The 27,199-nt window shown below is 39.5% G+C and overlaps 1 protein-coding gene across 1 annotated transcript; it reads right to left on the reverse strand.

Moving 5' to 3' along the window:
* Window positions 1-10,983: 10,983 nt before the first annotated feature.
* LOC128368007 (protocadherin-17-like) lies at window positions 10,984-21,876 on the reverse strand. Its single transcript, XM_053328720.1, has 4 exons — window positions 19,408-21,876; window positions 18,224-18,282; window positions 17,901-18,070; window positions 10,984-11,561 (listed from the first exon to the last, which is right to left on the reverse strand). Exons 1-4 carry the CDS (start codon window positions 21,874-21,876, stop codon window positions 10,984-10,986), a joined length of 3,276 nt encoding a protein of 1,091 aa, XP_053184695.1.
* Between the last annotated feature and the right edge of the window lie 5,323 nt (window positions 21,877-27,199).

Consider the following 27,199-nt stretch of genomic DNA (forward strand, 5'->3'; position numbering starts at 1 on the left):
ATAATCCCCCATCCACCCAACTTTACACTTGGCACAATGCAGTCAGACAAGTACTGTTCTCCTGGCAACTGCCAAACCCAGACACGTCCATCAGATCACCAGATGGTGAAGCGTGATTCGTCACTCCAGAGAAAGCGCATCCACTGCTCTAGAGTCCAATGGCAGCGTGCTTTACACCACTGCATCCAACGCTTTGCATTGTATTTGGTAATGTATGGCTTGGATGCAGCTGCTCTGCCATGGAAACCCATTCCATGAATCTCTCTACACACTGTTCTTGAGCTAATCTGAAGGCCACATGAAGTTTGGAGCGATTGACTCTGCAGAAAGTTGGCGACCTCTGCACACATGCTGACCCCGCTCCGTCATTTTACGTGGCCTACAGTACCACTTCATGGCTAAGTTGCTGCCATTCTTAATTGCTTCCACTTTTTTATAATACCACTGACAGTTGACTGTGGAATATTTAGGAGCGAGGAAATGTCACGACTAAACAGTGCTAATTATTTAATAATGACAAAAAACAGCTGTTTAGAGTTAATGACATGATCATATCTTAGTAGCGTATGCAGCAGTAAATTTAGCATACAATACTGGAAAGAAAAACACTTGCATATAGCAGCTTTTCAGAAAGGCGATAAAAGAAACCCTGTAGGTGAGGATGTATTGTGGAGCTAAGGCCAGTAGAACAAAGGCTTGCTTTGGAAAGTGGAAAGACTTCGGTTAGCTATGCAAAACCGCCTCAAGATAAAGTTCTTAAAGTGACTGCCTGATGCCGCAATGAAAGTCAACAATGAAACTCCCATATGAGGTTCTCCAGTGATGCTTTTTTATTTCCCTTAGCTTGAGAAAACAAGACTGTCCAGAAAAGAAGACAATATTGCCTGTGTCTCCACATTTCCTTTCTGCAGCAATTAAAAAAACAGATGACACTTAATTCAGGTTCAGTCAGTTCCAACAATTGTCACTGTATTATGTGCCTAGTTTTATTTAGCTGGATTATTTTCAGCACTGTGAATGTCTCAGTGTCTCTGCCACACATGACATTTTTCCATCAAGGTCATAGAGAAGTGATAATGAAAGGAAAAGAAAAAAAACAACATAGCACTTTAGAGTATTCAAATCCAACTCTAATCTCCTTTCTCAAGATGACGGAGGAGAAGGATCACATATGATGGAAAAGTCTTTATAATGGATTGGAGAAAAAAAATAAGATGACGAGAGCCCACGCAATCACTCCACCCTCTGGTGCAAGAACTAAATCCCCAAAGGAAACTCCTCATAAACATTCAATTTGTTCAAGGCTGCTCAAAATGTGTTCGGTTTTTCATTTATTGTACCTTTGGTGCATATCCGGCAGAGTGCTGCGGTAGTATTTCGACCAACTTCAGTAACTTGAAAACAGGTTTGCTGCTTCTGCCGTGGTTGTCATCAATTCCATGCCTCTGACAGACTGTCCAGTTTAATTTCATTTGGATAAATTATACAATAAATTACTTGTGTACTAATTCAAAATGAGTTGGCTTTAATCAGTGGCACGATTAGTTTTGTTTCGATAAGCAGGATTCTTCATAGAGCTGTTAGATTGTGGGATTTAAACATCATGCTGAATGGTTACATTTCACATCTCTCACTGAAGGGAGAAAAAAAAATAGGGGATCAAGGGAATGTATATGCTCCCTCACTTCATCTAAGCCAGAATGAAACTCCACTTTGACTGCCAATTTCATCCACACGTGTCCAACTTGTGCAGGGGAAAGAGAGAAGTGAAAAAACACATTTGCCTTCACAAATTACATTAAATCCTTCCCAGGATTTGGTGATGAGGGTTTAGGGCTTGAAGAAGCACTCTTCAGATGTCATTTAAACGTTCTTTATTGACAATATAAAAAGGGACGTTGAAGAGGTGGTTGTTGAATTACAGTAGCATGGTTATAATATTCTGAAGGATTACAGTTGTAGTGTTTTTTCTGGGTAAAATGAAACGTCCTCATTGCAGACTATGAGTGTTGAAATAAGTGAACTGGACGGGGAGGATTGCATCACAGACTAACGTATACAGTCAGTGCCAGTTGAAACATGCAGGTTTGAGCTGGAGATGCAGCTCATTTTTGTGGAGCTGATGTGTTTGGCTTTGTTAGGGCTGTGACACTTTGGAAAACTTCATTTTTAGAATGCTACAGTGAGAAATTCCAGAGGGAAAGTAGCCAGATGGACAAGAAGTGAGCTGGATGTCACTGTACTCAAGGCTCTGTGGTCAATATTGCAAACAGTGTTTTGACTCCAACACAAGCAATTTTGATCCTCATGCTCCCACTGAGCCAAACCATTTACTTATCCAAATTCACTCCCAGTCATTGCCTAAAAAGACAAAGAGGGCCTTTGTCCAACCGAATTTGGATGCTGAGTGATGATTGATGACTTGGATTTTGATATGAATGTCTTCAGTTCCTTTGATTATGTTTTATCGCTTTTATACAGTGCCCTTACTGACTCAAATTTAAGATTCAGGTCAACACTGAGACCTTTTTAAACCTCTAATCAGCGAAGATGTAGCGCCATGCATGCACTGAGGTTTCTGACTTTAATTATGGACTATTATCATAGTGGGATGAACACAGAGGTCATTGAATCTTGGCGAATTGACCCATATGGTCCTTTTCTTTTGCTCTCAGCTTAAACTAATGTTCTTTCTGATTTTCCTGTGGCATATAAAAAGAGAGAAAAGAATAAAGAGCTGAATTCCAGAGCAATACATCACTTAATTACATCTTTCATTACTGTATCTGCATGCACTGAACAACAGTGTACGTGTGATTTAAAGTTGTAAGAAGAAGATAAAAATGAGCAGAAACTCTTCATAAGATGGCATTTAACTATTTCCAAGGGCATGCAGGAAAATCATCTATCTTTATCATTGTGGTTTGGTTTTCAGACGGTATAGTGATGACGAATAGGATTGAGAAGAGAGATATAATAGCATTGCATGCAATTAGATTCAAAACCATGCAAGAGCTGAAAATGGGTGATTTCCCAGGGGGTTGTACTAATCCACTCAAGCACCATGGCACCTTGTCATGCACTTCTTTAAACAAATGATATTTTTATCCTGGTGTAAGGTCACAATTTTTACATGCATTTCTGCCACTGCCAAAATCATTAGAGCTGGCATTACTTCTTAAAACATTCCAGGATGTTCTGGGTAGCACTTAACTTAACTGGGCATTCATAAAGAATCCATTACATATCTATAAATGCACTGTGCTTGTGAGACAGCAGCACCATAGGGCATCCATGTCAATTCTGTGGGTCTCAGAATTGCATTGTCGTTGATGAATGCTTTTTGCAAGACTCCATTATCAAGCAGCTGCTGGTGAAAATGAAAAGACTGCCAACATTCATCAATGCTTGCTCATAAACTGAAGTGTAGGTTTCACATAATCATGTACACTGTAATATTGTGATACACCGTAATAACACAGACACTTACATTTCTCACTCACCTTTGCTGATGAACTGATGAATGAGCTGTGTTAGTGGTTAAATGTATAGATGGACAATCTTATTTCTACCCCAGTTTCTCAAGTAACCTGACTTTTGGGTCAACATATGAAACTGTTATAACAGGCTCATAATATAAAGATATAGACAAACTCATTATGAGGTTAAGAGGCTTGGCTTGCTGTGATTTTTACCCGACTTGCACTGCGTTATGGTTAACCTACTTTCGCTCATTCTAAGAGGGAGGGGGTAGCTGGCAGCGGCGTCTCATACTTTTATGCCAACTGACTGTTCTGTCTGTGGGTGAAACGCCATAGGTGGATAAGGATATTCTCTTAAATGCTTTATTTATGATGACAGTGCTTCTCATTTGAGGGGTATCAAAGTTGCATGAAAACAGCTTAACCTATGTGCAGAACCAGACTGGCTAATCGTCAGATTATATTGCATATAAAAAGCTGATGATGTGTGAGTGACAATCTCCATAGCTATACTTGCAATTTCCCCGTCAACTAGTTGCTGCAACCAGTGAACCTTACAATATTGTATTGTTGCCAGTTTATTTTGCCCAGAAAACTTAATTTTAGTCACAGTGAGGACAAGTCTAATGTTTTATTGACTGAGTTGCATAGTGTAGTATTGAAAATGTGGTATACTCATCTTTCAATATAAACATTCTTCTTCTGCAAGCATTATATCGCACCAAAAACTGTTGCACATTGGTAGGATGGAAAATTTGATATTTGGCATGTTTAAACAGACTAAACACACTTTAATCAAACTGAAATAATCAATTAAGGTAAACACATCAGAGGGCTGTTTGGTAAAGAGTAGAATATTAGCAGATTGCAAGAAAAGATAATGCTGGTGTAATTTGAATTTCACTGCTAATTTAGCCAGAAATATAGATTTTCACATACCCGTACAAACATATGCTGTGTATAATGATGGTAATACCCTGTAACAAGTAATGCATTCAAGTGATATTTTTATCACTGTATTTGTGTAGATACATTCCCTGACATCCTGGACTTTAAAGCTGATTAAACCTCTTCTGGGTGGAGCTTTACTGGGAATTACAGTACGAGGTCCTTAAACTTCATACTAATAATCATGAAGGTGTAAATTGACTGTGACCCTAACAGGTGCAATGAAAACTAACCGGAGAGCGAGGGAGATATGAGTTGAGCACTCGTCTGTAGACACCCACACAGTCCTCTAGGAGAGGTTAAATCAGCCAAAATAAGTGAAAAACACCTGCGTGGGTGGACTACGGGTGCATAAGGGCTTTAATGTCAATGGAAATGCTGCAGTGATGGTGAACTTTAAAATGAAAGATAAACAACCTTACATTATCCTTTTCACAACAGCTTGAATTTTTTTTAATGCACTAAGGAGAGGTTTTGTACAGTCAGGAATGCACAGCCACATAACAAGTAACTGTGACAAAAAACATATACTCTAAAAATGTAGATCACCTACCTCTCTCTGCAAGCTGGTTTAGATAACAACTTAAAATGGATTGAAACAAATGGCTTCCTATAAAAAGTAGGAATCAAAATACTTATGTAGTTAATATGCAAACTTTAAAACGGAAAAAAGTAACTTACTCTTAAAACACCTGCAGCCAAGGTGTCTGCATTATTAACTGAAGAGCTAAATCACAGTTAATACTAATGACAGCTATGAAAGATACCGGAAACTTAATTTTAAATGTGCTCTATACAGAAGCTTTGTCCCATCTTCACCTTTACCATTCCACAAAGTCGAGAATGTTGAATAGTGTCTGAGACCTGCTGTGTCTGAAAAGCCCGAAGATGGTGCACTTATGTGTGTGTGACACTTAAGGGTCATCCTATTCAACATCTACTATTTTTGTGAGACAGACAGGTTTTGCACTACACTAAACTGTGTATTGATTCAATAAACTGTCTATCGATTCTAAAAGGCTGGGCATGTTTCTATACTCCATCTCTCTGTGTCTAGCGCTCCCTTTCTCCCTCTTTTTCAACCTTTAAATGTTCCATCTTATTTGTGATGGCAGACAAAGCATGTAAAAGGGTGACGCTTTTGAGACTCAGGACTTTTGAACACATGACAGAACGCATTAGCTTTTCCACTTTATGCAGATATTGGCCCACTTTGTCACTAAAAAGGCATATAAGGGACTATTTTTGCCCAATTCAAAGTGAGGAAAGTGTGTCATGACCCAGTAACACATAGTGAAACCTGTGTGAAGTCCTGCCGGATCACTCCCTCATGCGATATCCTTCCTTGGCGTTAAACATTAATCATGATTGACAGATTGGCATCCATTTGAACTCCTCCCAGAGGAGAATGCCACGAGTAACACCTTTTTAAAAAGAGCTCAAAACGCAATGCTCATGTAGTCGGGAGTTTTCTGTCAGACAGGGTCAAATCGATGTTCATTCCTGTGGGTCTGAATGAGAACTAAATGCAGTCAACAGTGTCATACTCCTTTAAGAACGAGGAGCAGAACAATATTTAAAGGACAGCATTTGGCAAAACCCTCACAGACTGCCCTGTCAAGTCTGTCTACAGTTACAAAGGGAAGAAACTGTAAAAGTGAAATTGCTTCTCCACGCACATTTCATTACAGTGTTACGTGCATTTCATTACAGTGCTACTTTGAATCCAAATTAAGGAAATCACTATTGAATAGTGAAAGTTGGCATTTAGATTTATTTCCATGTCACTGTGCCTGCCAGAAATTTAACAACACATTAATCAATTTAGTTAACCGTTTTGCTTTTTGTCACTGGGTTTTCAGGTGGGTTTTACAATAATCTTTTCTGACCAGAATAACAGCTCTATTTTCTTTCCAAACAATAATGCTGCTTTCCCATAAGGATATGATAAGAGACAGAATTTCTGAATCATTCTCCAAGAACTTATTTCTATAGAATTTTTATGGTAACCTGAAAAAGGTTATTTAAGATCTTGCGGGGTTAAAATGTGGATTATATTATCTCATGAACTTAAAATCTGTGAATAAAACCAAAGTATAGGCTGTGTCAGTAGCCATGTACTTGCATGGAGAATTCCATTCCTAACCCAGTAACTCCAGGAACCTTTTCGACTTTATGCAGCCCATTCGGATGGGATTAACATTACAGGGGGAGGTGGAGGATAAAATATTCACTGTGCTCCTGTTTAACTAATCGTGTCAGACAGCATTTTAACCACTGCAAAAGCATGGTTAATAGACATGGACATCCAGCAGGATTAACCAAAAGAGAATACTGGTTCCTATCAACTGCTTATTTGATTATCTTACTGGGTCTTGCTCATATTTTTCTGTTTCCATCCATCAGTTTAGCAAAAACATTTCTATTTCCTATTTTCACACAAAAGTCACATTTCACAGCAAGCTGATAAAATGTAGAAGAAAAGGACAAGCAGTCTTCCCTACATGGACGAAACTCAGATGCTCTTTAAAATACAAAATATGTCGCTCCAGATGGGACTTAAATTGCAAAAGGATGACTGAGTTCACAGAAAAACAGCAGGTTTTGTATTACAGCTGTAATTATTACTGGGGTGAAAAATGACCCACATAAGTAGGTACACTGCATGGGATGAAAATCACTGAATCACAGGTGTTGTTAAAATCACCTCATCCCCCCACATAAATAAACCCACCTCTGTGAAGCAGACAGATAGCAAGTTTCCTATATTTAAAGGAATAATTCAACATTTTAGGAAATAAGCTTACATAAGTTTATTTGCTCTTGTAGGAATCAGAGAATAAGTAAATAACAAGTTAATGACTAAAATCAGCTAATGTACGAATTAAACCATACAAATATGTGTTAGCTTTAAAGGTGCTGCTGGGGGTTAGCTGTTTCCCCTTATTCCTAGTCCATGTGCTAAACTAGGCTAACTAGACAGCTTCGTATCATATAGACATGAGAGTATTATCAATTGTCAAAAAAAAAAAGACAAATATGTCTCAAAAAGTCAAACTATTTGTTTGTTTAAATAAAATACCTATTAGCATCATCTTCTGATCCAACATGCTTTATCATATCAAAGGCATTTTGTCACTTGGTGTGTGAATTTTGGTGCGATAGGAGAATGACAATTTGTCTTTCATTAAAAATGAATGCATGCTTCGATGAATTATTGAATGAATTAATTGATAGTGTGTAATATGCAAAATGCCTCACATTGTAACACTTCTTTAAAAAATACACTCAGAAGCATCATATTTACCTAAACTAATTGGAGGCAGTTTTAGCTTGTTTTCTGCATTTAAAAGAAATATGCAAATAAAGACAGCAGCATTTTAATATTCTTGCCCCAAAGGCACGCATGCTGTGTTCAGTGACGTCTCCCAGTTAAAATGAAAACTACACTCTCAATATTGTTTATGTGTTGTGTTCACTGTTTCCCCACCAACAGTTCTCAGCCAAGTGGAACCATCTCCCATAGCATTTGGTGGAGGTGGAAGACAAGCTCTTAATCGGCTGTGTTATTGAATTATTGAATTAAAAGCTTAAGTACTCAGGGTGAGCACGTAAATGTTTCACAACTGAATGGTACACTGCTCATTCCATTTTCATCTCAATAGATCATTTGTCTATGTAAAATGTAGAAGAATGGAGGTATTACACAGATCTGTTTCATTGTCTGTAATTCCTTTTCACTGCAACTGTAATCATTCTGAGAGACACGTCATATTCATCCAACACTGCATGCTAGTCCTTAATCTGCATTCAGCACCCCTCAACAACATAGCACTTTTTTGTCAAGCAGCTGTACTGTAGCACAGTGTTAATTAAGAAAAAGGTTTGCTTCAAAGCAAATTCTGCATAATTATGGCAAAAGTGGAAGTTTAACCTGTTTTACATCTTTAAGTGATATGGCGCTAAAAAAAAAGGAAAAAAAGAAAAAAAGAGGAGTAAGTGTCGCTGCAAATGGTTGAACCCTTTTCTACTTGACATTCTTCTCACCTGTCTTCATCCCCCGTGTTCTGAAACCCTGGGAGTGATACAGATAAAATGATGTGATGTTTCAGTCTGTATTTCAATGGGATGAGTTGCTGTGACCCACGCAATCTGCCTCTCAAAGAGTATTTCAACTTATGCAGATGAGCTCATCAGAGCTGCCTGCTGAGATGAGACATCTAGGTCTGGAATTGTGTCAATACCAGCACCAAAACAAATGCAAATCAAAATCCAAATTAATGTGTTTTCCCCGAGGAGAAACTGAGTCGTACTTATAGTCAGCTCTCAGTAGATGACAGGATTCTGTTATCCAGAGCTCATGAAAAACAAGGCATTCTCAAACCGCTCACCGAGCTGGGGTACAAAAGTCAGTGTCTCCAGATGGAGAAACTAAACTAAACTAAGTATAAAGAAACAGGAGGCTTTTGTGTGATTGTTTTACACATGAAAACCATTTCTACATTTCCTGGATCCCAGAGTTTAGTGATCTATATCGGTAAACATCCATGTTTATTCTTAATCGCTCTATGTACACTATGTCAAGCAGATATAGTGGATAGTGTAGAGGATGTCTAAATAGTGTAACTCTGGTCACAGCAACATTTATGTTCTTGTCTTACTCTGGAGTGAATAATCAGCAGGAACTCTTCGAAAGCAGGTTATGTTAAGAAAGAAATGAATCAGTGGATGTATTGCTGCAGTCTAGGATGTGTCTAGGATTGTGTATTTGTGGACCATGGCTTTTTGTCGCTGCTCCTATGCATTCTGCATTTGCTTGAAAAATGGAGAGTGCAATGCTACTGCAAATTTGCACATGCACTCCTCCAAAATCAAATGACGGACATTGTACACTCAGTGAAATTTCTGATATTTGATGCCAATGTCTCCTAATCTTGAAATTTTGTCATTGGATATCATTCTATTTTTTCCATATTTATAACCTTAAATACACTATTTGCTCAGTCCTGCTGCCATAATGACCCACTTTCCCCCCATGGGGATCATTAAAATGTAATGTTATCTTACCAAAGAACTCTGCAAAAACAATTTTTGCATGTAACTGGTTGCAACTGACTGTTTACTTTATCTTTTTTGTCAGACATGTTTAAATACAGCTGTAATCACCAGTAGACATTAACTGACGGCAGCTGTGGTAACTCTCTGATGAGAGTATTGGTTCAAGGTATAAGCAGGGTTTCCATCCCCACCTTTTGACCTATACTATAACACATAGAGGAAGTCAACTCATCTTCTGTTGGGTGCACTAATACACAGTGCCTGTTTTTATTTGTTTTTTAAAATATAAATAGCTGTGTAAAATGATTGTGATTTTCTTTTGAAGTTCTTCTCACGAGGATCTAGACCAGTGGTTCTCAAACCTTTTCATATCAAGGTCCCCTAAACACAAATTTCAACATGGACCCCCACTTGATAAGATTTTGTCCCACGATCCCCCTTTTAAGGTCATCTTTTAGATGCTTTATTACAGAAAGTGTACGAAACCTATGGCTAAAGTATTCATACATTCTGTCATTGTGTTACTTATGGATGAAATTATAGTGACAATAAATGATTCCCTTTTCTGAGGACTCTTGGAACCCCTTCAAGAACCCCTTGGGGTCCACGGACCCCACTGTGTGAACCACTGATCTAGACTACCGCTAGATAATGTGCTGGTATACAGTATCTACGTAGCTAAAGTTAGCACGTTTGCAGAGTTGCTAGTGCTTCTTGATATTAACATGTATTAAGCACCTTGTAGACATAAAAAGCAATTCTCTGACATAAAAACACGACAGCTTCAGAAGTTGTCACCAGTCAAAAATAATTGCCTTCCATGCACACAGTGTATACAAATTTAATAAAATACACAACAAGTACAGTAGCCCACATTCACGTGTAAGCTCAGCTTATTTTCACATAAACTGCAGAGAGGACGACAATAAAATTACAAATACATTCTTAAAAAACTGTTTTTGTAGGAACCTTGAATGGTTTTATGAAAAGGGACATTCCCTGTTGCACCACCGTTAACAGTTCATAAGACACTTCACTTTTGTATTTAACGTCACTGATATGTATTTCAGTTGCCTGTGATATTCAAAGAGATGTTCCTTATACACTAAATGGAGACATAAAGCTTCACTGTACAAAAGCAGACAGGACTCAATAGCTTAACAGTAGCAATTTGTTCAACAGCCTCACAAAATTGGAGCTTGAAATGTGTAAAATACAGACATCTAAATTGACAGGTACAGTACACCATGGAAACACTTGAAGTCAGGTAAGCACTGATTTCCCCCCAAACCTCCACAGCAGTCAAGGACACATATTTCACCTAAACACAATAAGTCACAAACTCAAAAAAACACATACAAAGCAGATGGTTTTTGGTTATACAATGCGTGTCTGGACACCTTTGTTGGTCAAAATAAATCACCTCTTGGTCATTAATCTGTGATAGCATCATCACACCTCTGGCAGGTGAGAACGAGTGGGATCATCTGATCTGTCAGTTACCAGAATCCCGCGGGTCGAGAGCACATTCTGACCCCCCGCACTCCTGGCTGATGACCGAGCTGTGAATGAGACTGCTTGACAGGGACTTGGGCCTGAGCTCACAGGTCAGGTAGGAGGGCTCCTCCAATTCAGTGTGCAGTGGGGAGCATTGCCCATCTGGAGGGCCATAGGCACTGCTGTCTGAACCCCCCTCCCTCTCTTCTTTGGACTCTTGGTTGGTGAAGTCCAGGGGCATACTATTCTTGGAGGGACTACTGGACACAGATGGACTCTCCTGTAGCGGTGGGCTTAGTGCACGCTGCGATTTTAAGTAAGGTTTGACATTAGCCACTAGGATTGTACTGTCCCGCTGTTCCTTTCCAAACGTGCTGAGGGTTTTTCTGCTGCTGCAGCTGATGGTGCCATAAATCTCTGTCTCTACCATGGCATCCATTCCCACAGGGATGAAAAGATTGGTGCGATTATCGGCGCTGTCTGCTTGGCTTCCTACCCGTAACTTTGGCATCCAGCATCTGTCAGAATGTCCCAGTGCACGACACTCATCGGTGCAGTGGACTGATTTGTCTTGCTCTGCAAAAACAGTTAAACATTTGTTATTGGACCCTGCTAGGGTAGGAATAAACAGCCCTGTAGAAAATAGAGATGACATTTTGAGGGATGAGCAAGGATAATAAAACACTCCAAACAAACATAAAACCAGTACTACTCTCATACTCCTACTTCTAAATATAGCATCTTTCTCAATATATGTTATTTATCACTTGGACTTTTTCTGAATAAAAATTCAAGTGATGAATCAAGTGATTCAAGTAAATCTTCACAATGCAACCTTGAAATAATAATACCAAACCATATCACACACAAAAAGAAAATTAATTTAGCTATTTTCCATCTGCTGGTCAATGTCAATGAATGATTACAATTATTCATGAATCATTTTCCTCCTGCTATTTCTTACAGAATGTGTAGGTGTTTCCTGGAAAATATCATCTGGTGCAGAGGAAGTGATGTGTTTTTTCGTTTACTTTCACAGCAGCAGAAGCCGCAGCAGCAGCCGTTTGTGTGTGGGAAAAAGATAGAAAATCAACTGTGTGGTTTGCATGAGAAAGTGGTGAGCATTTTGTTAATTAGGGTACTGTTAGGTCTCATTGTTATATATCTTTTTATATTTTCCAACAGAATGTATAAGTACAAACCTAAATGTGTTAATTTACTCAAATTAGATGAAAATAAGATTCATCTCTAAAATTGAAAATCAAGGTGAAAATGGATTTTGGGACATTCCATTTGTAGCACAAACACTCATTAGTTTAACCTTTAGTAATTTTTTTTAATTACTTTGAGGGACTGTGGTGCATAATCAGCAGCTCATTTGCGTTTCCTGCATTTATCATTTCACTTCTTAGTAGTTGAAGCATGTAATGACTTGTCCTTGCCACAAAAATACTTCATCTACTGTAAACTGTGGTGGAAACATAAAATTCAAGTAACAATCTGTTCAACTGATAGGCTGCTTTTATACAAATCTAGATATTTCTCATTATAAATTTGAAAAAATGAAAAATAGTGAGCCTCAAATATTGTCCACACTGTAATGATCAAGTGAATACCATTAGACCAACGACTAGAAGTAGAATTTCGTTCGTCATTTCATGAAAAGAAAACACATAACCTATTCTTACAGACAAGACATCCATGATTGATGTGGTTCCCTGCTTAAGAAACGTCAGTTAATGCTGCACACCATGCTAGACACCACAGGGCTGTACAACATGTGATGTGACTGTGTGTTAGCATCAGTAGTGAAAAAGTGGAACGATGGTTAAGTCCCTATCTTTGTGCTGTGACACATAGAATGAGCAAGTTTCCATTGTGTTAAGATGGAGATGTGTCTCTAGCTATTTCACTATGCTATCAAAATGAATTTGACAAAGACGCATTGAGGTATTTAGAATCATGAACCAAAATGTCACACATGTTTTTGTAAATTTTTTAGTAAATATTAGTCTTCCTTCATTTGTTATACATGAAAATGAAGCAAATTAATTTGTGAAAGTATAAATGCTTCTGATGACTGCTTTAATTGTGTTTTTCTTTGCTATGATTTTAGGGATTTAATGAGTTCCTTTCCGCTAGTTATGCAAACAAATACAAATAATGATCATTGAATTGATCAGAATTTAGTAATTTATTCAGGTTTGCACACATCCCCCATGCACCTAACTCAAGTACCTGACTGAAATGAGGATGAGATATGAGCCCGCTACTAGGGGAAGCTCCACATGACAGGGCTCTTCCTAGAAGAAGTAGGGAGAACTCTTTGTTCAAAGGCAACAGTACTTTCCTCACACTCCAGCATCGGCCAGTTTGCTGGGGGGATGCATAAACCCAGAGAGGAAGTTAAAACAAAAAAAAAGATACCGTCTCTGTGCTACAACCCCCAAGAGATGTGAAAAGTAGTGCCATGTGCCACAAATGCAATGTGAGTTTGCAGTACATGCAACCACTATCACATGCTACTTCTCAGGTCCATGACCCCTACACACACACACACACACACACACACACACACACATTTGCAGTCCGTTGACAAAATGGGACTGTTATCCTAAGATTGGACAGACATTAAATGACAAATAAGTCATATTTAGGTTGCAATCTCTCAATAAAATCAAATCACTGTTTCAAAGTGAAAGACAAAAAATAAAAAATAAAAATTGGCACATATCAAACCATGGAACCACCTTTATTAAAGATGAAAATATACATTGCCAGTCAAATGTTTGGACACAATTTCTCATTTAAGTGAACATAAAAGTGTGTCCAAACATTTGATTGGTACTGTATAAATGGTGCTGATTAACTCACACTGGAGTGGTAACTCAAGGAGACCTATAAATAATACATTTTGTATAAATGTATAGAATAAACAATTTTTGACCTACGATACTTACATCTGTCAGGTGTAAATTAGCAAACTGATTGAGAAACATGGGAATTATAATTAGTATTAAAGTCTAACTGAAATTAGGTTGCATTTTTTGTCTGCTACAACATACTAATTGCTCTGTAAATCACTTGCTGTGTTCTGCTTTGAGAAAATCTGGAGGGAGAAATTCATATTTTAAATTGATTTGATTCATGCTCATTCATAATGTTCTTTTATACATTTACAGAGCTTTAGTCCTTAGTCTAATACAGCAAATGTTGTATAAAGCAATATCATGGTGTTCTGTTACAGGTGGAGCAGTCACACTGACTCTGGACAGCAACTCACATTAGCTTCTCTGCTTAAATCAGCTTCTTATCTAACATACAAACATGAACACATTGTCCTGCACCTTAGCTTTTTGAACAAGCATTCACCGGAGGAAAAGTACACCACTAACGTCAGTCTCTATTAATCAGGCTAGATAGAGCTGCTCAGCTGCAGCACATTAAACAGCATGTTAACGTACCTAATGTACCTACTTTGAAGCTGGTTTGGTCCTTGCTCTTCAAAATCCCTGTTAGCGACACACTGTTCATGACTTGTAGCTACAGCAGTTTGTTTACTTTGTCTCTGTTCCATAAGATGTAACATTTGTAGTCTGCCAGCTAATGTCAGTCAAATACACCTCCACAGTCGACTGAGAGAAGGAAGAGCATTTCTAATATTTATACCTAATTAATACTTAATACCTTTTCTATTCATTTTAATAATTCTAAAAGATTACTAATGTATTTTAAAAACATGTTGACAGTATTTTTGACAGCAAAGAGAGCTGATGTGATTTCACTTGGACTTTAAAGTCTGTTTTGAAATAGTGTTACTGTCACTATTTAATATAGCTACAAGTTTCTACAAGCCATTTTCACTTTTGAATAGAACTCATACCGTGACACACATGATTTTCTACCCCCTGTCATATTATGTGAACTTATATTGTTACATTCTTAGCATAAACCATTCCAGTGCTATCTTTGTCAAGACTAAGATCAAGAGAAAATACGCATTTGAGTTCAAAATGCATTCTACATCAAAAGGGAGGACTAAATGATGGCTTTGATTTGGCAAAACCGCAACACAGATCCTGCATATTATGAGTGCTACGCTTTGAAGCATCTACACCCCAGATTACAGTTCTGTGCCCCGTACATTTGTCATTTGTGTTTTTCCATCTTTCTTCCAACACCATAGAGGAAAGTATTTCTTAGGCACAGATACATGAGGCCGGTACAATGAGCAAAAGCAAGGAGATGCGAGGATATGCTGAATTCATTTCCATGGTACCTATCACCACTGCAGAGGAGCTAGCAGATGATGCTGATGCAAAGAGATGTATGTGCTTAGCAGGTTCAGCAAAAACACTGCAAGGTATTTTTGCCATTGCGCTATTGTGCCTCATTATGTATCCAGAAGTAATTGAAGAATAATGTCTGCATGTTGACATAAAATGTCATTCCAAAGGTTGTTATTCTTTTTTTTTCCTGTCATAGAGGTTTAAATACTCAAACCTTTATGATCACACACTACACTTTTTCTATAAGACACAATGTACAAATAAGCTTTTAACCACAGGTACCTATCTGAAAAAAGTATGTATATATCAGTACTGTTAGTAACTATATAATATTATTAGAAACAGGAGGAAGGAGATGAGAGAGAGAAGATGCTTTCATCTATTGTGCCTGTCTGGATTTCCATTTCCATTTTCTATTTCATCACTGAATAAAAAATGTTAAATAATAGCTCTTAAGTGACAGAGTTATACAATGGCTTTATATAGTCTGTTGCATTTACATAGTCACATAACAGAATCATGACAAAATGTCAAAATAGCTGTGATCTTATGGGAAACTGTGAATGGAACAATAACATGCTCTCATAAAACAAAGAATCTGCCCGCCCATTATAAATAGAATCAGAGAAAGCCTAGCAACATACCCACTGTGCATCTGGTGTCTGTGTGAGTGAATAAATATTCAGAGTGCATGATAGTGGAAGCTGCACAGGTGCATATATTACCTGTATCAAACCAGCCAGGAGACTAGAGGGATGGTAAAGGTGAAGACATAAAAGCAATACTACTTAACCCACAAGCTTTTGTGTTGGTGCATTTGGAACTAAAATTCTGTGGTGTCTCCATTTTGGATAATAGAGCTGTCTTGTCAATATCTACAAAACAGTGGCTTTGTTGTTCAATAAATGTACCTGCATATATGTGAGTGTGTGCGTGTGTGTGCGTGTGCGTGTGAGTGTGGAAGTGAGAGACAAGGAGTATTTGGGTTGTAGGGTGATGTTTTTGTGTGATCAGGTCGAAAGTATAATGCATAATGTAGATCTTCCATCTTGTAGTTAACAGACAGTGACACCATTTAATGTTCAACTGACCAAACCTGAGAGAGAACACTATTTACTCAAACCATTGGTTTGCTTTTTAACTACATTTCTCATATGCAAAAAGGAAAGGCATTAGCACAACCTATTAATATTAAATGCAAAGGCCCATTTTCTTTGCATTTCTCTTATCTTACAAATGCAGGACTATGAGTTAACTGACATTACTGTCAAACAGACGTCTGTGCTGCACATGTAAATATTCAGTCGCGCATGTACGAAACATCTCTTTCAATATCTCTCCATGTGATTGGCCTTAGAACTTCGGCTGAATCAGATTCAGAAATGTGCTGCAAAAAAAATGTGATTGAATTTACACCTCCCACAGAGTCAAGTGTGGTCTGCCATAATTCCTCACAGCACACACACACATGTACACACACATTTCAAAAGTGAGAGAGAGAGAGCGAGAGAGAGAAAAGAGAGAGATAGAGAGAGAGAGAGAAAAGACAGAGATAGAGAGAGAGAGAGAGAGAGATAGATAGAGAGAGAGAGAGAGGGAGAGAGAGGGAGAGATAGAGAGTAGATTCACACATCTCTCTGGCAGTCACAAGAGTGTTTCCATTTCTGCCCTCCTGAGCATGCCACAAACAAACAGTTCATAGCAATGTAAATGGTGTGGAAAGTACTGCATAGGGACCTGATGACCAAAGCCATTCTGTTCCAAGGCTCACGCAAGAAAATGAGAACCATCACCACTTCACTCAAGTTCCCTATTATCTTTTATCTTACCTGTGAGAGGTGCTTTCATATTTTCAGTTTATATCCACAACAGCTAAATATATCAGTCCCTATCAGGTCGGCCAGGTTTCAACAGATTGACAATCATCTATGATTATACTCCTGGCAGTGCGGATTGTTTCATATTTGTGTGATAAAATTTTAACTTTTCTATTTTTAGTTGTAAAGCATAACATCTCTCACAACACTGCAACCACAGCAAAATTCACTAATAACTGAGAATATCTTCCAAAGCAAAAGGAGGAAATACTTGCACCAGAAATACCTGTCATTTTGCTCTGCAAGTGTCTATCATGCTTTCTTGTCTGTGTCGTGTTATTCGAGACATGCATGCAGCGAATTTGTGTTCAAATAATGACGTGATCAAAAGAGAACCAGACAGAGGTACACTTTGCCATGCATATGAGTTTGTTTGATGGCTAAATCAGACAGAAGATGTTTGAACATCATACCCACAGCCAATGGACTCTTTTATCCTTTTAAACTACCATCTACCTTCCACTCCGCCACCTTCATGTCATCTTTGCAACGCAGCTGTAACTGTCTGCAATGTAAAGCAGCACAAAATAACGCTACCTGCTGCTACAGCATTTAATCTAATAAATCTGGATTTACGTGCTTCATGTTTAAGATTTGTCTATGCTGGCTTTCCCAAAAAGCTGGTGGACTTCCACTTAAAACACCAGTGAACTGCATGTATTTCCACAGCGCACAAAGCATAAACAATGTCTGGTACAAGAGTCAGTTAGGTATCTTCAAGATGTCAGGAAGAGAGTGTGTCCACTCACCCTGCTCAAAAGGCTGGCCATTAACTGCTGTTGCTTTCATCTTGAGGGCCTCCCTGGCAGACGTGTCGCAGTGTGAGCCTTTATTAGTATCCTGGTCACTATCAGCCTGGTCACTATCACCATGGCCACTGTCTCGGAGGCTTGCTCGTTCTGCATCCTTAAATGTTGAGCTGCAGCACAACAGAAGGAGGGAAAAAAATTATATATAACTTGCCATTACCTCTGTGTGAACGCTCATATTTGATAGCCATAGTCAGCTGGCTTGGTAAAAGGATGAGGAAGCTAAATGTAGTGGTCAGGAGGCTTTTGGATAGAGCTCTTACCTTTGAACAAATGGCTGCCTGCTGCCAGCATAATTGGGCTCGGAGGGGAAATTTTCAGTCTAGAAATGAAAGGCAAATAATATTTTGTATTGGCCATGTTAACATTTTAAAGAACAATAGCATGATTGACATGAATGAAATACTCTTGGCTGGTTGTCAGTTGTGTATATCTTTATTGTAGTACCTGAAACATGTCAATAAAATGTGATTTTAGCCTCAGAGCACCTGACAGAGATGGTGGCATGATAAGAACATATCTCCATTGTGACCATATGTGCCTCTTTGGCAAAGCCAAGGAGTAAAGCATTAGTCACTGTCATCAGCATCCTTTTTCCCCTATCTTGAGAATAATGTGTTTGTGTTGATCACACCCACATACCCTAGTGACTGGTGACAGTGCCAGGCCTTGTCATCTGTGTTATCATCTCCAAATGAGACTGTCTGTGAGACTGTCCTAGATATTTACATCGTTTACAACGGATAATTCTGCTGTGCTACACAACAGTACAAGCCCATGCTGTCAAATTAGCATGTTAGCTGGCTCGTGTATTCAACCCTGCCATCTCTACAAGGCAAGGCTGGACCCTATTAATGGCCTTATCGTGCCAACTTTGGACGTGGATGGGTGGACATGGCCCGTATTTGTGGAGAGCGAAAAATGCGATTGTAAGGTTATGCTGTGTGCATCTAGCTGTCTGGTGCACATCGGTTCAGTAATGTGATCGGACAACCTGCTCAAACACCTGTCCAATCCCACATTTCAGGCAGAGTTTTGTTTTCACTCTGAAGCAGTGAATCTGGCGGGGTCACTGCAGCCTTGTTCAATACTCACACTGTTTGCATGTCTAACTCAGAGGACTTTCTGATTATGCAGACCACCTGTACCATTTTGCAAGAGAAGTAATACAATGGAACCATTTTTAGAGATTTCACAAATGCAGATAGAAAAAAAAACACTTTTAAGTAAAATGCCACTTACAACACATATAGTGGACTCCAACACTAAGTTGCCAGATTGTGCTTTTTTTGCAGACAATATTTTGAATTTTCCTGGCAGAGGAGGCAAAAGTGATGATGATGTGTGTTCACAGTGACAGTTTGTCTTTTTCAGTCGATTACTTTTCTTTTGTCAGATTTGTATAGCAAAGCAGCAAGGGCAGATAAAGAATACAGTATCTCCTTACCTGTATCACTGACATCCTGTTCGCTGGAGTGTCTTTGCTAAGCCCAGCAAAGCTGGAGTGGCAACCTGCCCTGGGGACTGTCAGGCTGTTTGTGGTGGTTTTCAGGTACATGACCTCTGACCGGGGCAGCGTAAGTGGTAGAGGGCTCTGGTAGTCAAAACATATTGGTGAAGTGATGAGCGAGGGGCTGCTCACCACGTTCATCCGGCTGGCGGAATCTCTCTCCTCCATCTCACTCTGCACCAGCATGATGTCACTCTTGTTGATCCTTTTCTTCTTGCCCTTCCCCACTGGAGGATTGGAGTACTCAGCCATGCGGCAGTTATAATTCCCAGTCTCCTTATCTTGATGCTTGGACTTGACAGCGATGGCGGTCATGACTGCTAAGAGCATGACAGAGATAATGCAGAGGGTAACTATGAGGGGCAAGGATACGTCCCAGTGCTGCTGCTCCCCACTTGTGCTGGAACCCCCTCCTGCTGCCGTTTCTGTGTTCGCCTTAATGATCAGCTTAGCCACAGCAGATAAGGGGGGCTTGCCATGGTCAGTTACCTTCACCACCAGCTCAACCACTGGGGTGACCTCCTCCCATAGAGCATGGGTAGTTCTGACCTCTCCTCCCACTGGATCCATCTCAAACAGGTGGTCGTCATTTCCTTCTGTGATCTCATAGGTCAAATGTCCACTTTCCCCGTGGTCATGGTCTACTGCTTTCACAGTAGCTACAATATATCCAATGCCTACATTTCTAGGCACCGGGATTTCAGCTGTATCATTTTGCAGCAGGGGCAAAATAATAACTGGGAGATTGTCGTTGACGTCAAGTACATTGACCCTGACTGTAGATGTGCTCTCCATGTGAGGAGACCCTCCATCTTTAGCTTGAACTTTGAACTCAAATGATTTAGTTTGCTCATAATTGAAAGACCGTGAGGCATATATGGCTCCATTGGTGGGATTAACAGACACATAGGTGTACACGGAAACATCTCCTATATGTGATGGCAGGATGGAATATGACACTGTTCCATTTCTACCTACATCTGGATCATGGGCCAGAACAGAGCCCAAATACTCCCCTGGGATGTTGTTCTCAGGCACCTGTAACACATACATTGTCTTTGTAAAACGCGGCGCATTGTCGTTTTCATCCAAAATTTTCACAGTGAATGACTTGGTGTAGTTCAAAGAAGGGATCCCATTGTCTCGTGCCACAATTGTAACATTGTATTCATCTTTCATTTCCCTGTCCAAGGGTCTGTCTGTGAGCAGTGTGTAAAAATTATCATTATTTTCCTGCAGTCTAAAAGGTACATTTCCCAGCACCCGACACTGAAGCTGACCATTTCGGCCAGAATCTTTATCTGTCACTCTGACCAGAGCGATGACAGATTCTGGAGGTGCTGCTTCGCTGATGGCTCCTTGCCGGACAGAAACAAAACTTATTATTGGCGAGTTGTCATTTTTGTCAAGCACTTTGACAGTAATTTTACAATGGCCTGGTATGGGGTTTGGCCCAAGATCCTTAGCCTGCACATCAAACTCTATGATTGGATTTTCTTCATAGTCAATTTCCCCCTGGACTTTTACAACGCCAGTATTAGGGTCAATGGAGAACAAATCTTGTATTCGTTCAGATGCATATCCAGTAAAGGAATAGACCACCTGCCCGTTGCTGCCCTCATCTTGGTCAGTGGCATTTAAATCAATGAGTACTTTTCCAGGAGGGGAATTTTCTGCAATCTCTATCACATAGGAGGATTTTTCAAAAACCGGGCTATTGTCATTCGAATCAGTCACTCTGACATTGATTTGCATGGAGCCTGATCTGGGATACTCCCCACCATCAATTGCTGTGAGGAGCAGGGTGTGATGACTCTGATCCTCCCTATCCAGAGGTCTCTGAACCACCAGCTCTGGATATATAGTCCCATCGCCCCTTACTTTTAAATCCAAAGAAAAGGTATTGTAATCATCTCTTGTGACCTGGTAGGTTTTTATCCCATTTTCCCCAGAATCTGAGTCATGTGCAATAGTCAGAGGGAAGCGTGTCCCAGCAGCTGCGTTTTCTGAAATATCAATATTAACGTGATCTGAAGGAAAAATTGGCGAGTTGTCATTTATGTCCTGTATGTCAATCTTAATCATGCATATTTCCTTGTCGTTGGCAAACACCTCCATGGAGAGCTGGCACTTTGGGTTGCGCCTGCATAACGTTTCCCTGTCAATCCTTTGTTTGGTAAAGATTAGTCCACTCTCCGGGTCAACATCCACCAGATGTGGTGCAGAATTCTCCAGTACTCTGAAGTTAGATTTTTTCCCTCTCTCCATGGTCCCATATCCGGCATCTTTTGCTATATTACCTATAACAGTGCCAGGTCCTTGCTCCTCTGGGACAGAATAATTGAGATTTTTCAATGTCAGGGCTTTAACCCACAGCAGAAAGAAAATGGGTACAGAGAGACGCATCCCTTCAACTGAATATGCGGTAGTGGCAGACAGAAAAAAACCTCCTTGACTTTCAACCTGTTGATTACGGCAAACCTAGAGGACTAAATCCAAACTAGGCGTGTGGTTGACGCCGATCTCACACTAATTGGGTATCAAATCGATTTGTGAATCGTTATCTTGTTTAAATCGGTCGGATTTTAACCTCTTTCACATTGCCGTGCGGCTATGATGAACTCTTTCTGTAAACAAAGATGACCGCCCGACGACACCTAATGCATGAATTAAAGATCAAATTCAACATAGTGTACCAGAAATGCTTTGTTTTTCCTCATGGGGGGACTTAATGAATAATCGATGAGTATAAAGTATTAATATTCCCCACTGCATCCAAGGTTAAAACGTTTGAATCTCTGTGGTGAAGGTTAGACCGTAGCTTACAAAAGCGCATTGCCCTCATGCGACATCTACACCTAGGCTACAGCAAATACTGACATGCCCGTTCAAAATGCAGCATTGCCCGATGTTACCATTCACAATGCATTTACTTTTCTTCCTGTGCGGCACACTGTTGCATATGGGTTCTGCTCGCGTAGCATAGCCTATACAGCCTGCCCGTGCCACAAAGTAGGATACAAGCGGGATATAGAGCTTGTTACTCCCGTACAACCTTTTGTGTTCCCGTCATTCAAGAGCATCTGTAGCACGGCTGCGACTTTTGCCCGATGATTGTCCTATAATCAGTCCAGTAATCCCATAATCCAGTCCAATTGGACCCAGTGCTCTTGCATCCTTCATTCGGACAATTTGCATCCGCACTGTCCCCGTGCACGTTGCCAGAAAAACGCAAAAAAAAAAGAAAAAAGGTGCTGGAAGATTTCAGATAATCAAAATTAATCGCTTTTCCTGCGCTCAGTTCTCTCCGCGTCAACTGTTGAAACCTGCTCCCTTCGCAGTGAGATCTGACTGGAATCCTCTCGACGCCTTTAAAGCAGACTCCAGTGTATTTCTTGGTGCATTTAACATAGTTTCTGATCGTATTCCAGCAAATGAGTGAACAGTGACAGATCTTGCCTTGGGGGGGTCTCTCCAATAGGTCTGGTAAGATCGCATGAAGAAGGGCTGTTCTAGTGCTACGTGATTCATTTACTGATGTGCGCGCACAGAGCAGCAGCATCACAGGAGGAACGTGCTTGTGGATGTTGCTCCTAATACATGTGGATGTGAACTAGGGATTATGAATAGATCGATGAAATGTGTTTGGCTGGGATGTAGTAGAGGCAGTAAGGACTTGACAAGTGGTCATTCAAGAGAAGAAATTGATCAAATGGGCAATATGGCTTTTAAAATAATAAAAATAATGTAAAATGAAAGCTGACAAGAATACCTGGTCTTCCCCCTCACCCCCCCCCCCCCCCCCCCCCCCAGAGTGCCGTATTCTCACTTTCAACCTTTTGATATTCAGAACTGAATTTAAGATCCTTATCAATAATTGAAAACAATACCACCTTGTACCTGTATTGTACCTTGTTATCATTAGTTTTGAGGATCCGACAGATAGAATACTGTAAAAGACAGATTGTGGGTGTTTTCAGGATAATCTCTGTAAAGGACACTGAAATTGCTAATGCTCCTGAAAAAAAGAAAAGGAAACAAGGCTTATTTCACAGCTCAAATATCATTTCTGTTGGTATAACCTGCCGTCTGCAGCTATCACACTTGCCTTCAATGGCCTATCCACATCAATCTCATATCTCATATTAAAAAGATGGACTGACATTTAGTTCACTCAGCATTTCAACAATATGACATTTGCATTTTTATTCTCACTTGACCAGATCTCAGTGACACATGGTGCTCCGTGGTGATGCAGGTACCTTATGAACATACCTCTGAGAGGAAGTAGAGTCAACCTCAGAGGCCAGGATCAGTGTGGCCTGGCTCTTCATTTAATTCCATGTTGCCCAGGATTTAAATCAACCTTGAGTTGTCCCTGAGTTCATTTCCATTGTCTGAAACATGGCTGCTTTCCTCCTCTGGGGAGCATCAACTTTGCCTGGCCAGGGTGCAGCCTGCATAAATTGGCCATTTCTGCAGGTAAGAGATAAGGACAACAAAGGGAAACTAATTATCATTCAGTGTATGTTAAAACCTCAGGAAGGGACTGCTATTGACAATTGTGTCTGCATTGTCACAGTCATACCATTTAATATGATCTGAACTCGAATGAGAGGGTGGTTCATATCCATAATAAATAGGCCACATCCCAATGTTAGGCTTTGACTGCCATGCGTTTGTAAAAGCTGACAACTTTGTCATGGATAACTTTCTCTAATGAGACCACTGCCCCCGCCCTGGAATGAACCACATTCTCTGCTTTGTTGGCACTAAGTAACACACAGATGCATCTGTTGTTTCACGACGAATTGATTTTTACATGAAAGCACATTATTCTGTCAGTGTAAAATCATAGCCTACCTGTTGTAATTCCACAGAAGTTCAAATGACAAACAGTAGCTATGCTTATTTAAGCACAAGCACAATATCTTGGCATCTCTTTCATGTGATTCACTTACCACTCCGCAACAAGCATGATTGGAGGTGAGATTAAGTTGTTTATCATTCTGTTTTTGCGCCCGTTGTCGGTTGCACCACACCTCAAGCAGCACACTAGAATACTGATGGTGGTGAATGGGGGGATGATGATCAACACAAGTCACAGGATTTTGCCGCAGAGTAAATAAATGCATGAGAGAGCAAGTTCTATTTGAAGCAAATTTCTGCATGAGACATTGTGCAAACATGGTAATTGCACACATAAAACTAATATGTGAACAAAGTTTGTTTAACAGTACAACACGATTTTGAGAATGTTATCTTAATCAGTTGCAGAGGAAAAATTAAAATTGTTAAATGTGCATACATGACAAAAAAAACCCCTTACCTGCATTGTCAAAGTACACAAGAAAGGGTTGCTTAAATAATATTAATGTTAGTGGCACTCCTTCATTATAGCCTGCTGTTACTGTATGCATCTTCTACACTGTAATAATGACTCAATTCACTCAGTTCACAAAACATACAGTATTTTCATTTACCTATATTGGTACCTTGCAGTGCAGATAGTTATGGTTTCATAAGCTAATGTTCTGAAAAACGTGCCTCTGAAACTTCTGTTGCCAGCCAGCTACAATGGAGGTAAATGGGATTTAATATTTGCTGCTCAGAGAGTTGAAGAAAAAAAGTGAATGTCTTTTTCAGAGACAATTTTCCAGTTACTACGGATGATCCACAGAACACATTTCATGGCCAATCATTCTTTAGTAGAAAATAGTTCATTTGAAAATTGTCCACAGAGGTCTGAACAAGGGCAACCAGGATATTGTTCCTGGAAACACAAGTTGCTGTTTAGTTTTTTAAAAAGTATTCTAAATAGTGTCCACCTAAAAAAAAACTGAAAACCTTGAAAATCTTGACAGATAAAACTTGTATCACTAAATAGCAAAAGATGTACTTTCATTTTCCGTTCTTAAATTAGGTTTCCATTTTGTCATGCTAATATAGAGTTATTCATCTTATCTGTCCCACTGTTACTTTCAGTATATCTGTATTGGCATGTATAATATGCATAACTACACCGTCATAGAATGAAGATAGATGAATGTTTGTCAATTTTGTTTTTGTCATTGGTATTTCCTCACACAATTCGGCCAGACCTGTGCCTTCAACTACTGACCTTTACTCCAGCATTGTTGTCAGTGTGCACTTGTCACGTGAATCTTCCACATCCACCTTCGCAGGCAGAACTGCAGGCATAACTGTAGACACAACAAAAGAACCTTCACACATCTCACAAGTCTTGTTGTCACGATACACGTAGAAGAAATCATTATTGGTGCAGAGCAGGTAGGATTTGCATGTAAATGTTAATCTTCAGGGGTCAATATGCCATCTCCCAAACATTTCAATTCTGAATCAAAATTCTGAGTCAAGCCTCACTCTCTAGAGCATATGGGTTAAACAATGGATTTCTCTGAGCTTGATTTTTAGAGAAACTCTCTGGGGCTCTAGGAACTGAGTCAACCTTCCGCCACATTCGCATAACTTGAAAGCATTTTGGATTCTTTATAGCATCCAACAGTGTTTTGGTGGTTGGGAAGATGGATTTAATAAATTCTAGACCTAATCTGCATTTTTTTTGTAGGGTTGGGGAGCTAATAGTGTGACTGTTGAGAATGTGCCTTTTAAAGTGTTTATGCAAATATGCACCTAAAAACTCTCAAATTACCTGCTGATCAATCAGTCTGGAAAACAAGCGTGTAATACACTGCTCTGATCCAAGCGCAAAACACATTATGATTTGTAAAATGAACGGGTACTTTCTGAAACGTAATTCAGATTCTAACCACATCAAACATGAGACCGGAATCATGAATATAATTATGAGAAACAAGGAGACAAACATTATAACCTGCAATGCCTTAATGGACCATCCCTTGAGTTTCTGCACTGATTGTGAATGAAAAGGGTTCATGGTTACAGGAAGGTATTTCTGATTTAAAAAATTAAAAAAAATAAAGTGTAAATAAACATTGGATGGACTGCAGTACACAAATTACAACCTGTGTACTAAGTGGATATTTAAGTTAACACATGATAAAATACAATCAGTAGCATTCAACTATTAGTGTCAACCTCTTGATAAGTTGTAATTGAGAGGCACTTACGATATTGTAATAGTGACAAAAGACATACTACGCATTATAAATATTTCATCAAGTCTATACTATTAATCATTGAATTGAGTAGGTTTTATTAAGGAATGTGGTTTGTATTACAAATGAGTCATGTAATTGTAAATGGCCAGAGCTGGAAAGACTAAAGTATTGCCACCGTAAGGAAGAATCAACCTCCTGAAATGACATTGATTATTCACCTCAGTAATGACCTCATGTCCAAACTTGTTAGGGTTCAGCTCTACAGCCTACCACCTCGCTTCAGAGGCTCCTGAGACCATTTGCTGCTAAAATTTCAGAACAAGCTCACAACACATGCCCTCAAATAAGCATCTGATGATCATAGTGATATCACACTGACATTTTATTAGGTCTACATTTTGATTCAGGCATGTAAGTGAAGTGGAAGACAGTTTTTTCTTCCAAGCCTATTGTACAGTTTGAATATCTAGACTGGGTCTTTGAGTCACAGTGAATCAGCACTTACTCACCACACAGCATTCAAAGAGACAAGAACCCCCCTCCCTCCCCTCACCTCCCCTCCCCACCACCACCACCAACACCACCAACACCGCCGCCACCACGATCAGAGGGTAAGACTGTAGTCG

The sequence above is a fragment of the Scomber japonicus genome, chromosome 11 (genome assembly GCF_027409825.1).
Source record: "Scomber japonicus isolate fScoJap1 chromosome 11, fScoJap1.pri, whole genome shotgun sequence".
Taxonomy (NCBI): domain Eukaryota; kingdom Metazoa; phylum Chordata; class Actinopteri; order Scombriformes; family Scombridae; genus Scomber; species Scomber japonicus.

Bases quoted from the DNA above. Each gene is read 5' to 3' on its own strand.
- LOC128368007 (XM_053328720.1), bottom strand. From the start codon at position 21,876: ATGCGTCTCTCTGTACCCATTTTCTTTCTGCTGTGGGTTAAAGCCCTG. The intron at 18,283-19,407 runs GTAAGGAGATAC...TTTCATTTCTAG, and splicing joins ACAGGATGTCAGTGATACAG to ACTGAAAATTTCCCCTCCGA. The intron at 11,562-17,900 runs GTGAGTGGACAC...CTGTTTTTGCAG, and splicing joins TGGCCAGCCTTTTGAGCAGG to AGCAAGACAAATCAGTCCAC.